Here is a 14,212-nt window from a genome sequence, read left to right as displayed (position 1 = left end):
ACTCTTTCTGAGGGCTGCTACCTACGAGGTTTCACCTCTATAACAAGACTGCCTTTGCTAGCCACACCTTCCCTCTTCTCTCCCTCCCTTGGCAAGAAAGTATCTTGCCAAGCTCCAAACCCCTATTCTTTCTGTTAACCTCAGGATGGTATAAAACTTCACCATCTGTCCTTTTCTTTGAGTTTTTCAAATTTTGTGTGAATTTCATGCACACCTGTGCACATTAATTAATTTTGTATGCCTTTTCTCCCATTAATCTGCCTTTTGTCAGTTGATTTTCAGTGAACCTTCAGAAGGGGAAGTTTTCCCAGCCCCTGTACCATCTTACCACCGTCTTTCATATATGGGATAGCTGAAGACATCCATGACAGTTGGCTCTTTCTAAGAGATCTAAATCTGGTAGGGGAAGTAGAATATGAAAGCAATGGGCAGCATTTTGCCTTTGGTGCTCAGAAATTTCCCCATGCTTTCACTTGTCTTGTTCATCCTTATAGGTTAAGAAGTGGGAAACAGGGTTCACTGTGTATGTGAACAGTTAGAGCATCAGTCATACCTACAATTTAAAATTCTAATTTTGCTGATATTTTCACCTTCAGGAAAGGTAAAAAGTGAGGATTTCCACATGTCAAAAGTCATTTAACCTTGCAGATGCCTCTATGGTGATATGGGCAGAGAGAATGTTAAGTTAAAGCCCACTGTTAAGGACTAAATTAGAATTGAAAATAAATTTGATCTCTTTAAAGGACAACAAGAACCAAGGTGACTGTATTTCAGTGAATTGTAATTCCAAAAAAAATGCATGATGGATAAAATAAATCATAGAAACATAGTGAAGGGTTGAGCTATAATATATAATGGGAAAAATAAAAGCTAAAAATGATAATTGATAAATGATACTGTATTAGAATAGCTTCATCAGTAAATGACAGGTCATATATGGAATAATTGATAATTCCTAGAACATACCTTACATCATTAAAGCAGTAAGCAAAAAGCATCTTCATCAAGTTTTGTGACAGTCTGAACCTTAATTTCTTTGCCAAAAGCTAAGGTAGAAGCAGTTATAAGTAATGTTTTAAAGTAATTTGTAAGTTTATGATAAATACAAGTGACAGATCCAGTGGAATTTATTGGCTAATGTAATTGGGAATTCTAAGGGGTGGACCTAAATGGGTTTCCAACAATGACACCATTGTTCCTATTGCTCTTTCTATAATATCTCTCTGCTCTGCTCTTCACCTGTTGGTTTTATTCGTGGCAGATTTTGTCACATGGTAGCAAAGCATCGTCTCTAGTCTTTAACACTTAGGATCTCATAAGGCATGAGATTCTTTTTCTTTCCAACTTTAAGCCAGTACCCTCAAAAAAGCCGTATCAGCCCAGTGGATCACTTGTCTCTACTGGTGGCAGGAAGACGGTGTCTCCAAAGTGGGGCTGGGGCATTTCTACAAAGAAGAGGAAGGCTTCTGTTATCAGAAGAGGGGGATGGGATGTTGAGCTGGCAGAAGAACATATGTCCACCATTACATTACACAATTGCACAAGGTATACTTTCACATCTTGTGGCAAACAAAAAAAACCCTTCACTAATGAAAAAGAAATGTGGTTTTAAATATTATATGTCGTGTAAGAAAAAAAATCAAGGTGACTTTTAATATTTTCTCCATTCCCCTAAGTTACAACTAATTATTACTTCCTCTTTGCTCCTCAAGTATTTTGCATATCCCTTGACTCTATCACATGATTATCTTTCTAACATAGGCCTATCTTCCAGAAATAGCATGTGAACATGTGAAGATAGAACTTTGTCTTTTATCTCTTTATTTCCGGTGCCTAGTCCAGTGCCTAGAACACAGAAGATAGTTTATGCTTATTGAATAGAACTGAATTCCTGAATTCTATCATATCTACTGGTTAAGTTAATTTAAAAAATAAAGCCTATTAAGCAAGGACATAGGGGAAAAGTACTTACTCTCTGTGAGGAAAGGTTTTCCCTAAGCCACTCTTGGCCTCTCTGCATCTTCATCACTCCTCCCTCGGGAAAGTGGAATGACTTATCTGATTGGTGAGTCTGGGATAAGGAAGAACTTCTCACATTTAGGTATTGTTCTCCACCAGCCATAGAGGGAGCCAGTTTTGGAGAACCCCATTATTGCTATGCATCCATACCTTGTCTCCTACTTTCTCTCTCTCTTGAAGAGTTTAGCTTTGGATTTAATAAGCAAAAGAAATCTTTACCATATAATATAGCCTATCAAATGGGAGTAAGAATTAGAAAGACATAGAAAAGTTTATCATTGTCACCATGTGAAAAGACATGTGGGGAAGCAGATAATTTAGTAATGATCAATACTTGTGGCTTCTAAGTATTATAAAATCATAAAAATATAAATGTCCATGTTTGGCCTAATGATACTTACAGATTTTTTTGAAATGTTCAGTTTTAAATGAATACCAACAAGTGCTCAGAGTTTTCTGTCTTGTCATCCTCAGGATGCTCATCCCAAATCCACCTGGACAACAAATCTTGGAGCAATCACTTGTTCCCTATCTTTAAAATATATCTAGCCCTTGTTCTCTATTTATGCTGTTCCATTTTTATTTATTTAATTTATTTTTAATTATAAATTGACAAATTATGGTTGCATATATTTATTGGACACAAAGTGATGGTATTATCTGTGAATACAATGTGGAATTTTCGGGGCTGTATGGTATTTCATTGTATTAACATATATATACAGCATATTTTCTTATCCATTCATCTACTGATGGACACTTAGGTTGATTCCATACCTGTGTTATTGTGAATAGTGCTTAAATGAACATGAGAATGCAGATATCTCTTTGACATACTGATTTCAAATCTTGGGATTGTTGGATTATATGCTAATTTTATTTTTAGTTTTTTGAAGAAACTCCACAGTTTTTCAGGATACAGGGTTCCCTTTTCTCTATATCCATTTTTTCCCAACTTTTGTCTTTTTTTTACAATAGCCATTCTGACAGCAGGTGATATTTCATTGTGGTTTTAACTGGCATTTCCCTGATGATTAATGATATTGAGTATTTTTTCATGTATCTTTTGCTTATTTGTATTTTTTCTTTTGAAAAATATCTATCTGTTCAAGTTCCTAGCCCATTTTAAAATCAGATTATTTATTGTCTTTCTTTAGAGTTATTTAAGCTTCTTACATAGTTTGGTTGTTAACCTTTTATCAGATGTAGAGCTTGCTCGGTAAGTTGTTTCTTCTCTCTGTTAATTGTTTCCTTTTTGTGCAGAAGCCTTTTGTTTTGATGTAATCCCATTTTTCTATTTTTGCTTTTGTTGACTGTACTTTTGCGGTTAAATCTAAAAATTCATTACCCATACCAATATCATGTAGCTTCCACCTCCCTCCCCCCCCCCGCCCCTCATCTCTTTTGATGGGTTCATAATTCAGTTGTGGAAAAGGTGTGTAATTTAATGTTCCCCTCAAACTTCACAAAAGGATTTCAGAAAGATCCTGTATTTGTCTTTGGATATGTACAGAAAATAGATTAAAAACTAAATGTGTTACCATTTTCTGTATTATTTATATCCCATCTTTTTCCAAAACAGATTTAAGGTGGCTTCACCTTTGGCACGATACTGTAACCCATGACATTCAAAAGCCACAAGGACAGAAAAAGAATTTTCCAGCACACCCTGAAGCACAACTTCATTTGATATGGTTTCCGAGCCTAGAATATAATTAGGAAGGCACTGATTTCTTATTGTTGTTTTAAAGCTAAAAGATCCTATTCCTCCTCCTCTATTCCTTCTCACGGTGAATAACTTCCACTAGTTACCTGGTCACCAAACCAAAAACTTGAGATCAACTTAACTTTCTCTCCTTTGTTCTGCCATTTCCCTCAGCCACTCAATCATTAAGATTTTTTCCTTGATAACTTTCTTATTCAGCCCTACACCTAGTGTCTAAATTCACCCCTTGAATTTCTCTTTCCTAGACTAGTCCAGCAGTCCCTCTCTAGAGTTCTTCATTCCCTCTTCTGCACCATGGCCAAAGTGCATTTTCTGACATACAATGTGATTGTGTTGCTTTTGCACTTGAAATTTCTCAGTGTCTTTTTACTGTCTCTGGGATTTAATCCAAACTCCTTAGCATACACAGAGGGACCTCAAGGATCTGGCAGCTGTGAGTTCTCCAGCTATATCTCTCTGAATAGTTTCCCTCTTGGCCTCATTTCTCCATTGTCCCTCTGCCCCCAAAATACATACACTAGAGCCATTGTGAATTAGTCAGAGTACTTCTTATGGTCTAGGCTGTTTCACATTTTGAAGTTGCTTTTGCTATTCCTCTGCCTATAATTTATCCCTTCCCAGCTTGCCTTTCCCCTACTCCCAAGGCTGGTACAGCTTTCAGAACTCAACCAAAGTGCTACCTCCTCTCTGGAGCTTTTTTCACAACTCACTCTCAGGAAGAATCAATCATTCTTTTCCTTGTGTCCCCTTCCCTGCCTTGTAGTCCTCAACATAGTTAGTTTTGGGTTTTGTTTTGTTTTGTTCTGTTTTCATGAGTTGTTTGCAACAGTGTTTGCCTTCACAAGACTGAAAGATCCCAGGGACAAAGTCCAAGTCCTGCTCCTTCTGTTGTCTCTAGTACCTAGCACTGTACCTGATACTATAGCAATATTCCATAAAGTTCTGTTGACTAAACTCATGTTATATATGCACGAAAGATTAACAGTTTAGAAATTTTTCTTAATGGCATTCCTTTACTTCCAGTAACTTTGGGGAAATAGATTTAGCTCTTCCCACAAAATGTTTAGGGGTCCCCTACATTGCAAAGATTTGGCTCTAAGACGCAGCCTTGGCCAGGTGCAGTGGCTCATGCCTGTATTCCCAGCACTTTGGGAGGCCACGGCAGGAGGATCACTTTAGATCAACCTGGGCAACATAGCAAGACCCTGTCTCTACACACAAAAAAATTTTAATGTAATAATTAGCCGGGCATGGTGGTATGTGCCTATAGTCCCAACTACTCAGAAGGCTGAGACAGAAGGATCACTTGAGCCCAGGAGTTGGAGATTACAGGGAGCTATGATTGCACCACTGCTGTATTCTAGCCTGGGTGACAGAGTGACACACTGTCTCTAACAAAAGAAGAAGAAGAAGAAGAAGCAGTCTTGTGAGCAGATGAACAGCAGCAGACTTTGCCTATAGTAGTTTTATCTACTGATGTTATTAATAGCAGCCTTTGTTCCTTGTCTGGTACAGAGGGCTGCTGGTGGTCACTTTTGGTCTTTATTGTAACACCCACACATAGTAAAGATTGCATGGGAATCCAAAACAGAAGATTGCATGGGAATCCAAAACAGAAGATAGCTATGTGGTTTGAGAGAAGGCTTTAAAGCTTTAGAGAACCTCATCTTTCTGGAGCAATTTAAATGTGTACCACCCCAGGGCAGGGATGGAATAATGAATTTTTCTTTTCAGGCCCTGAAAATCAATAAGGCAAGAGAGAAATAAAACTGTGAAAAATGCTGGTAAATTAGTTCACATATTGTCTATAGCTGAGCTAATACAATGTGAACTAATACAATGACCAAGTGGCCATTGTATGGACCATGGTCTCACAGGGCATGGAGAAAAGTTAAGTGAAAAGGACATTCCTTCAAAGAGTTTACAGTCCAAAGGTGTTAATGTCACTGAAACTAATACACTTTCTGTACCAGCCTCTGATGATAAAGGTAGACTACTTTAATTTTTAAAAATTATATAAAAATGTAAGGTACTTTGCAAAGCACAATTTTCTTAGGCCTGCTATGGTAGCAAGAACAGTTTATATTGACTGAGAAGTGAAGAGTCTATCGTATACTCATAGTCTAAATCAGAGCTTGCAAGCTGGTGCCCACTGAGCTAGAGTCATACAATATTTTCAAATTCAGGAAATTTTTAATAAAAATTAAGATTTCTTACTTGTGGTTTCTTTGTGATCTCAGGTGTAAATGGTTCACCTATGACTTGTTGGTGTGAGGGAAAACTGTACAAAGGCATTCAACTTTGAATAAATGGATTCTGATATAAGTTCAAAGGGTATTTAACTAACTTGTGAGCTTCTAGGCATAATGCATATGTTTGTTTAAAAACAAAAAAAAGCAATTGAAGATTAACATTGCCTTTGTCTCACAGTTTAGATCTGGTATCAACAAACCTTTTCTACAAAGGGCCAGATAATAAATATTTTAGGGTCTTCATTGCAGCTACTAACCTCTGCCATTGTAGTGTGAAAGCAGCTATAGACAATATGTGAACTAATAAATGAGCATGACTATGTTCCAATAAACTTTATGGACACTGAAATTTGAATTTCCTATAACTTCCACATGTCACAAAATATTATTTTTCTTTTGTGTTTTTTTTCCTACTATTTAAAAGTATAGCAGCTCTTCTTCGCTCACAGGCCATATAAAAACAGGAGACAGACTTCATTTCATGCATAGCCCAAATGGACATTAGCCGATTTTGTCATTGTAAAATCTTGGGTGTAGGCTCTTTTGACCTGATTAGCCCAAAAGGAACATGCTAGGATGTTCTGTCTTCTTTATGGGGCAAGGGAATTCTCCTTTCCCTACTTTTTCATATTCAGAGGGATCTTGGTTGATATCCTGCTTAAACATGGACAAGCCAAGTTGCTCACCTTGTGTTTTCCAAAGCCTTAAAAGCTAGTCTGCATTTCACACAGCCCAGGTGATGAGTGAGCCTTGTGTTTTCTATGAGGAACTTTATCCCTTAAGCATCTGAATCCCAGTCATACTTATGCATGGAAAGGCTAAGTAAAATCTATTAATATCCTAGCTAGAAAGAAAACTATAAAATTACACATATATGCAAGCTTGTGTGTATTCTGCAGTTCAAAGTGTAGTCAGCAAAAAAAGCATACATGCTATTGCACTGGGAGGAAATCGGTGTCTTTGAAATCAAATACCCTGCCATTGGCGTATCCAAGCTTGAAACCCGGCTGCAGCTTTTAGCTTCCACCACATGTTTACATTGGAAATCTCTCTGTGCGCATATAGAGTTTGTTCTCTTATGAAATCATGTCTCTAGGGAAGGATAATTTAAAGCCATTTCCGTTTGTTATGTCTGAGCTGAACTAGACTATTAGGGCTTGTTAACGCTGGATAAACTTGAGCCCTATAACTGCCTTCATCTGCAGATTATAGAATCTGTCCAACAAATTGCATTCTGATTTTTTCAGAATGATGGCTAAACAAGCAAGGGCCTTTTAATTTATTTTCTATCACCATGGTTGTCTTAGGAATCATAGTTTTAACTTTCATGCTTACTTGGTATAACAGAGATGATATTACTTTTGAATGGGCCAAATCCAGAAGTAATTGAGACACTAACCTACATTTGTATGATACTATAGCGAAGCAAGCAAAGTCAGAAAATTGCTGGCGAAGCATCTTTTCTCAGAGCGTCTCCCTTTCCCCAGGCTTAGCATAAATCAGTGTTAGGTCCACTGAAATACCGTGTGTGGTCTGCATTTAGAAATTTCATTTGAAAATTATATTGTGGCAACCATGAGGCAGACGGATAAACTAAAACAAGTTTTCTTTAGGCTAGTGTTAAGTGAATAGAATTAAGTGCAGATAGATAGATTCCCTGATTTAGTGAAGGGGATGTAATGGTTCCTCAGGATCTCTCATTCCCTCTGCCTCCATTCCTCAAACCCCCTGAACACACTTACTGTAGTGCTTACATTTAAGTATGTGGCTTATTATCATTCTCCAATTTAGGTAATGGGATAATGGAACATAGGAGTTATATCTGTTTGACTTCTTCTGTGAAAGAATCTAGCAGAACTGCCAGTACAACTTCAGTAAAGTCATAAATAGCAAGAGGTAGTAGTGTGACTATACAACATGGTATCTCCTAACTCTAGGAAAGGAATTCAGGCTTATCATCAGTGGCTCCACTGAATTCAAGTCTTTTCAATAGACTTGTAAAAAGCACTGGCCTAAGCCCTGTGGTTGGTGGGATATGGGGACAAATAAGACATGGACCCTGTTCAAAAGGCGACTGTGTATACAAAACACCCGTATCCAGACCAGTCTCAAAGAATGCCAGAAATGAAGGACAGACATGGGATAGTGGCATTTTGAGTGAGAACAGGGTTTTACCTGTCAGGAGAGAGAGGAATCTGCTAGACTAAGGGAACAGTATGAACGGAAGTCTAAAAGTAGAAAAGTACAGAGCATGTCGAGGTAATATGGGAATAATTCCTCTCCCTCCTTCCCCTCCTCCATTCTTTCCCTTTTTCCTTGATTCATTAATTATTTAATGAATGCTAGGGTAAACCAAACAGACATGGCCCCTGCCCACACAAAGCTTATGGTCTAAATAGAGGAACAGCCATGAATCAAGCCCAAAGTAAATAAGAAATTGCAGCCTTGAGCCTTACCTCAAAGGAGAGGGGTGCATTGGCTAAGAGAGAGCATTACAGGAGAATCAAACATACTCTGTGAGTCTGTACTGAAGAGATATCCTGCAACCTGAAGGGAGAGCAGGCGTTGACTAGAGGAGAGTGTTCCTTGGAGAGGAGTCAGTGTGTACACAGAACATGGAGAGTCTACAGAAGAGTAAGCGTATGCTCAGGTTAGACCAGAGAGGGAGAAAAGGGAAGCCACTGATCTGTTTCAAGCAAGAGGTAGGGTAAGGTGATGAGATTTGCTTGCTAGAAAGATCACTCTGGCTACAGAGTAGAGAGTGAATTGGGGAGGTAGAGAGGGAGTCCTGCTGGGAGGCAGATGCAGTTGTCCAGGGGGGATAGTCTGAGTTTTTGCACTGGAGTAGTGGGGGGTGGGGATGAAGAGAAGGGAATTCATTCAAAGGCTGATTTTGAGCTTGGCCTTGGATACATTGAATCTGAGGCATCTCTGAGACTGAAAACACATCCCAGGAAGCTATAGGAGTCCTAGAGCTCAGTGAAGAGGTCTGAGCTACAGAAAAACATTTGGAAGTCATCTCCCTGTAGGTGATAACTAAGTAGCACTCCTTTCCCTTTAAAAAGTTTAGATGCTGATAATGAATGTGGATAAATAAATATTAATTGAACGAATGAATGATATATTTGATTAATGGATGGTATTGGATGAGGAGAATGCACAGAGTAACAAGAAGGCTTACACAACTGTGTGGTGCTATATTTCTCTAAGTATTATCAATTGTGATGATGGCCAAAGTGAATTTATTTTCCCTGCGACCACGTCTAAGGTCTCCTATGATACATTCTGAAAGCTGGAAAGAGCCTGGTAAGTGACCAGGCCATTGCCTGATCCACGTGGAAACACCTCTCCTAACCCTTTCCCCTGACCAGTGGGTGGGCTGTAAGAGTTCACACAGAAGATAGTTGTTTGGATTGTAGAACTCTTTTCCCAAAAGAAGCTTTTAGGTTCCCAGGCTGATGCCACCATAGACCCTAACTGATCAAGGTCCTTTCTGTGAGACTTTACATTCAATAGGACCTTGGGATGCCAGGACAGGTTTCCCTCACTGCTGCCTCCTCCCATCCCACTTGCTAGGCCCTGGGAGACAGGACATTTTACATTGTCACTGGGAGGGGCTTAGTGACCTCAGAGAGGGAGCTCCAGGGGCTGCTGAGACACCCACCTGCAGCTCTTCTAGGTCTGTGCCTGAATCCATTCACTCTCTTATCTTTTCTGTGGACCCCCAACAATTGGCCTGCCTGTGTTCCTGGTGGGATCCAGGGAAAAGGTTTGATGGGGAGAGGGAGGATGGTGCTATTTCCACCTGTGTTTAGCCCACAGAGTATAATCATAAAACTTTTCCTCGATGCTCTAATTCCTGAAGCAATTACATAGCTCATTGGATGTTTCTAAGGATTTTTATTATTAGCAATGTCAGAAAGCAAGTTGAGAGCAAAACAGCCCCTTCTGGGCCTCTTCCCTAGCCTCCCCTTATTTTGTATTGTTTTCCTTAGACCCAGGATGAAAACATATCTCAATTTCTGAGACAGTCTTGGTTTGCAACTGGTGTCTTGGCATCACTGCCAGTAGCACCCCTTTCCCTTTAAAAAGTTTAGATACTGAATTATGGTCACTCTGTGTAACCCTTTTCCCTTTAAAAAGTTTAGATGCTGAATTATGGTCACTCTACGTAACCCCATAGTGAAAGATACAGTAATGTATTGGTAGCAATGGTGGATGTGCAAAGGGCTTTATCTGCATTTTAGTGAGAGGAAATGAGCCAGCAGAGTCACTTCCTTGGTATTTTGTCCCAGCAGCTGGACTGGGCCTATATGTGTGTAGGGGTAGGGAAGGGGTTGTGGGAAACACTGGAAATGGGAATAGGATGTTGTCACAGAGGTGTAACCAGACTTGCCATGGAAGACTAACACTGGCACTTTGGCAAGATGAGGTGAAGGACCAGTAAGGTGGGTTTCCAGGCAGCTATGGAATAGCAAAGAGGATACAAATTTGGAGGCAGAGGTAGATCCAGGTCGTAAAAGCACAAAAGGTGGGGTTTGGGGGAGGGGCCTGGGCCATTGTTGTCTGGTTGTTGCAGTAGGGGTAAGGGGAGTGGCTCAGGAAGACCTTCCCTATGTCCAAATAGCTATGCTTCTATTAGAGGCATAGTTCTAATAGCTTCTGAGCAGTTCAGGCTGTCCCACTTGTGTAACCACATGTGGTACTTCCAAGCCCAGGGGTCTCTATGAGATATACTTAAATCACATGTACATACTATAGGAACCACCTGTGATGTTAAGCAAACAAACATGTGACCCTTTCTCATCACCACTTCCATGAAACAAAAAGTGATTTAGAGCTGTTGATTACAGTGGTAATGTTTTCTTGACAAAAAAATTACTTATAAAGAATATTAGAAAAAGAAGCCATAGTCACTACTGTTTGTGGTACTATATAGGTGACATGCCTATTATAAAACTTGTGCATTTTCTAAGAATTAAAATTAAAAGCTGGAAAAATGAAGTTTGTCACTCCTGGGTACTCACAAGTTTAAAAATCCAAAGATTTTATGCTGTTTGGTGGGGGAGGTAAGTTAGGTTGGCTCTTGGGAAACTGTGGGCTAGCCTCAGGGCTCACTCATGATTTGGGTAAGAAAAAATAAAAAGTAGTGAACTCAGAAATGAATTTTGAATTGGGAATCCCATTTCAACTCTGAGGCCTGACATGCCTATATGTAAGCCTCTTGGCCTCAGTGTGACTCTGTTTCCCTTTCTGTAAAAGGAGGAGATAACCCCAGTTTTAGAGTAGTATCTAAGTATCTTTTGGCATTTAGGAAAAATTCCTGTGAATTTTTCTGACTAAGAAGAACCCTATCTTGTCATTGGAGGGGTCCAGGCAGCTGCCTAGGAGACCCTACTTCCAAATAGTAGAGATGGCACTCTTGCTTTGGTGGGACTAGTGCAAATGCGTTTTTTAAGTCCTATTTATTATGTTGCCTATTTTCAGAGACAGAACTTTTTCGTTTAACTTTGAATTGCATAAAGAAAACACTAATACAAATTTTATTGAGTGGTAGATTAGCTCCAATGCCCTCAAAGTAGGGTGAGCATTTTAAAATTCACCTTAATATTATCTAGAACTCAAAGGATTTGTCTGAAAAGTTTAGCTCCTTCATTCTGTTACTAGCTTCATTCTGATTCTGGAAACAACAGAAAGTAAAGTGGATCTTGGGCTTGTGAGTCTGCTAGATTCTCCAATTTTGATCCACCCATGTCACCTGGAGATTTTCATTCGCCCCATTCTATTCCTGACATTATCAAACCCTTTCTAATATCAACTGGCCATGACTGTCTTTCTGGCAAATACCACTTCAGACCCAGACTAAATAAAATTCATGGGAATTGCTGGTCATAGTTTGGGATTAGTCTAGTGGTTTGGGATTTTTTTACCTCTAAAATAAAAATAGAGTTCTAGTTATTTTTTTATAATTTTAAAAAAAAGATTGAAAGTACAAAGGGAAAATGGAAAAGTCAATTTAAATCATACTGCTGAGAGAAATAACATTTTAGTGAACAACTCTGTAATATCTCTTGGAATGTACATATTATTAGGTTGGTGTAAAAATAATTATGATTTTAGCATTGTTGAAATTTGCCATTTGATATTGGAATACATTCTTAAATGTGGTTATGTTTACATCATTTTAATGCGCATTTCTGGCCATATTTTTTTCCTAATGACTTATTACTTGCTGTTTATTTTATATTTATTTTAGACTATGGAAATGATGTTAGACAAAAAGTAAATTCGAGCAATTTTCTTGTTCAAGTTCAAAATAGGTCATAAAGCACAACCACGCATTTGGCCCAGGAACTGCTAACGAACTTACCCTGCAGCGGTGGTTCAAGAAGTTTTTAAAGGAGACAAGAGTCTTGAAGATGATGAGCACAGTGGCTGGCTGTTAGAAGTTGACAATGACCAATTGAGAGCAATCATCGAACATCATCTTACAACTACGCGAGAAGTTGCCAAAGAACTCAACATTGACCATTTTGCAGTCGTTCGGCATTTGAAGCAAATTGGAAAGGTGAAAAAGCTCAATAAGTGCCTCATGAGCTGACCAAAAGTCAATTGTCTTCTCTTCTTGTACACAACAACAAACCACTTCTTGATTGGATTGTGACGTGCAACCAAAGGTATATTTTATACAACAACCAGCCATGAGCAGCTCGGTGGTTAGACCAAGAAGTTCCAAAGTACTTCCCAAGCCAAACTTGCACCAAAAAGGGAGGTCATAGTCACTGTTTGGTGGTCTGCTGCCTATCTGATCTGCTACAGCTTTCTGAATCCCAGCGAAACCATTATATCTGAGAAGTATGCTCAGCAAATTGATGAGATGCACCGAAAGAAACTGCAATGCCTGCAGCCAGCATTGGTCAACAGAAAGGGCCCAGTTCTTTTCCATGACAGTGCCCAACTATCAGTGGCACAATGAGCACTTCACAAGTTGAACAAATTGGGCTACGAAGTTTGGTCTCACCCACCATATTCACCTAACCTCTCACCAACCAACTACCACTTCTGCAAGCATCTCAACAACTTTTTTCAGGGAAAACACTTCCACAACCAACAGGATGCAGAAAATGCTTTCCAGGAGTTAATCGAATCCCAAAGCACAGATTTTTACGCTAGAGGAATAAACAAACTTATTTCTCAATGGCAAAAACATGTTGATTGTAATGGTTCCTAGTTTGATTAATAAAGATGTGTTCGAGCCTAGTTATAATGATTTAAAATTCATGATCTATAACCGCAATTACTTTTGCACCAATCTAATATATCTATATATGCCATTTTTAGAAAACGAAATCATACTGTACTGGCTGGGTGACCCTTCTTTTTTCACTCAACACTCTTTTGTGGACAACTCTTTGTCCATAAATAAAGACTGACCCCATTAATTATAGTGGCTATATATAATATTCCATGAAACAATTGTGCCATTATCCATTTATGTATTTCCAAATTATTGTTCACTTAGGTTTTTTTCTGTCTTTTACTATCATTAAAAAAATTGTAATGAACATCCTTTTATGTCCAGATTTCCAAACCTTTCTAATTATCTCCTTGGGATATATAGGCATACCTCAAAGAGATATTGTGGGCTCAGTTCCAAACCACCACAATAAAACAAATATTGCAACAAAGTGAGACACACAAAGTTTTTGGTTTCTTAGTGCATATAAATGTTATGTTTACATTGTACTATAGTGTATTAAGTGTGCAATAGCATGTCTAAAAAACAATGTACATTAATTTAAAAATATATATTTTTTTAATGCTAACAATCATCTAAGCCTTCAGCAGCACATAATCTTCTTGCTGGTAGAGGGTCTTTCCTCCATGTTAATGGCTGCTGACTTATCAGGGTGGTGGGTTGCTCAAGGTTAGGGTGGTTGTGGCAATGTGACAACAATGAAGGTTGTTACATTGATTGACTCTTTCTGTCATAGAAGATTCCTCTGTAACATGTGATGCTATTTCATAGCATTTTATCCCCAGTAGAACTTTTTTCAAAATTGGAGTCAGTCCTCTCAAACACTGCTATTGCTTTTTCTATTAAGTTTATGTAATATTCTAAATCCTTTGTTTGTCATTTCAACAATGTTCACAGCATCTTCACCAGGAGTAGAACCGATCTCAAGAAATTCCTTTCTTTGCCATCTATAATAAA

The 14,212-nt window shown here is 38.6% G+C and overlaps 1 protein-coding gene across 5 annotated transcripts in view; it reads left to right on the top strand.

Annotated features, from left to right (window-relative positions):
- Nucleotides 1-14,212, top strand: part of RAD51B (RAD51 paralog B) — a 764,513-nt gene that overhangs the window by 446,225 nt on the left and 304,076 nt on the right. The window contains exon 9 of one of the 5 annotated variants that reach the window (XM_076003924.1): nucleotides 12,308-13,257. The exons of the other annotated variants lie outside the window; for them this stretch is intronic. Within the exon in view, the coding sequence (XP_075860039.1) occupies nucleotides 12,308-12,324 (17 nt within the window). The 3' untranslated portion in view covers nucleotides 12,325-13,257. Of the gene's footprint in view, nucleotides 1-12,307; nucleotides 13,258-14,212 lie in introns of those variants that run through there. 5 annotated transcript variants of the gene reach the window in all.

Source organism: Microcebus murinus, chromosome 6 (assembly GCF_040939455.1).
Source record: "Microcebus murinus isolate Inina chromosome 6, M.murinus_Inina_mat1.0, whole genome shotgun sequence".
Taxonomy (NCBI): Eukaryota; Metazoa; Chordata; class Mammalia; order Primates; family Cheirogaleidae; genus Microcebus; species Microcebus murinus.
This window is presented reverse-complemented; position numbering and strand designations above follow the sequence as displayed.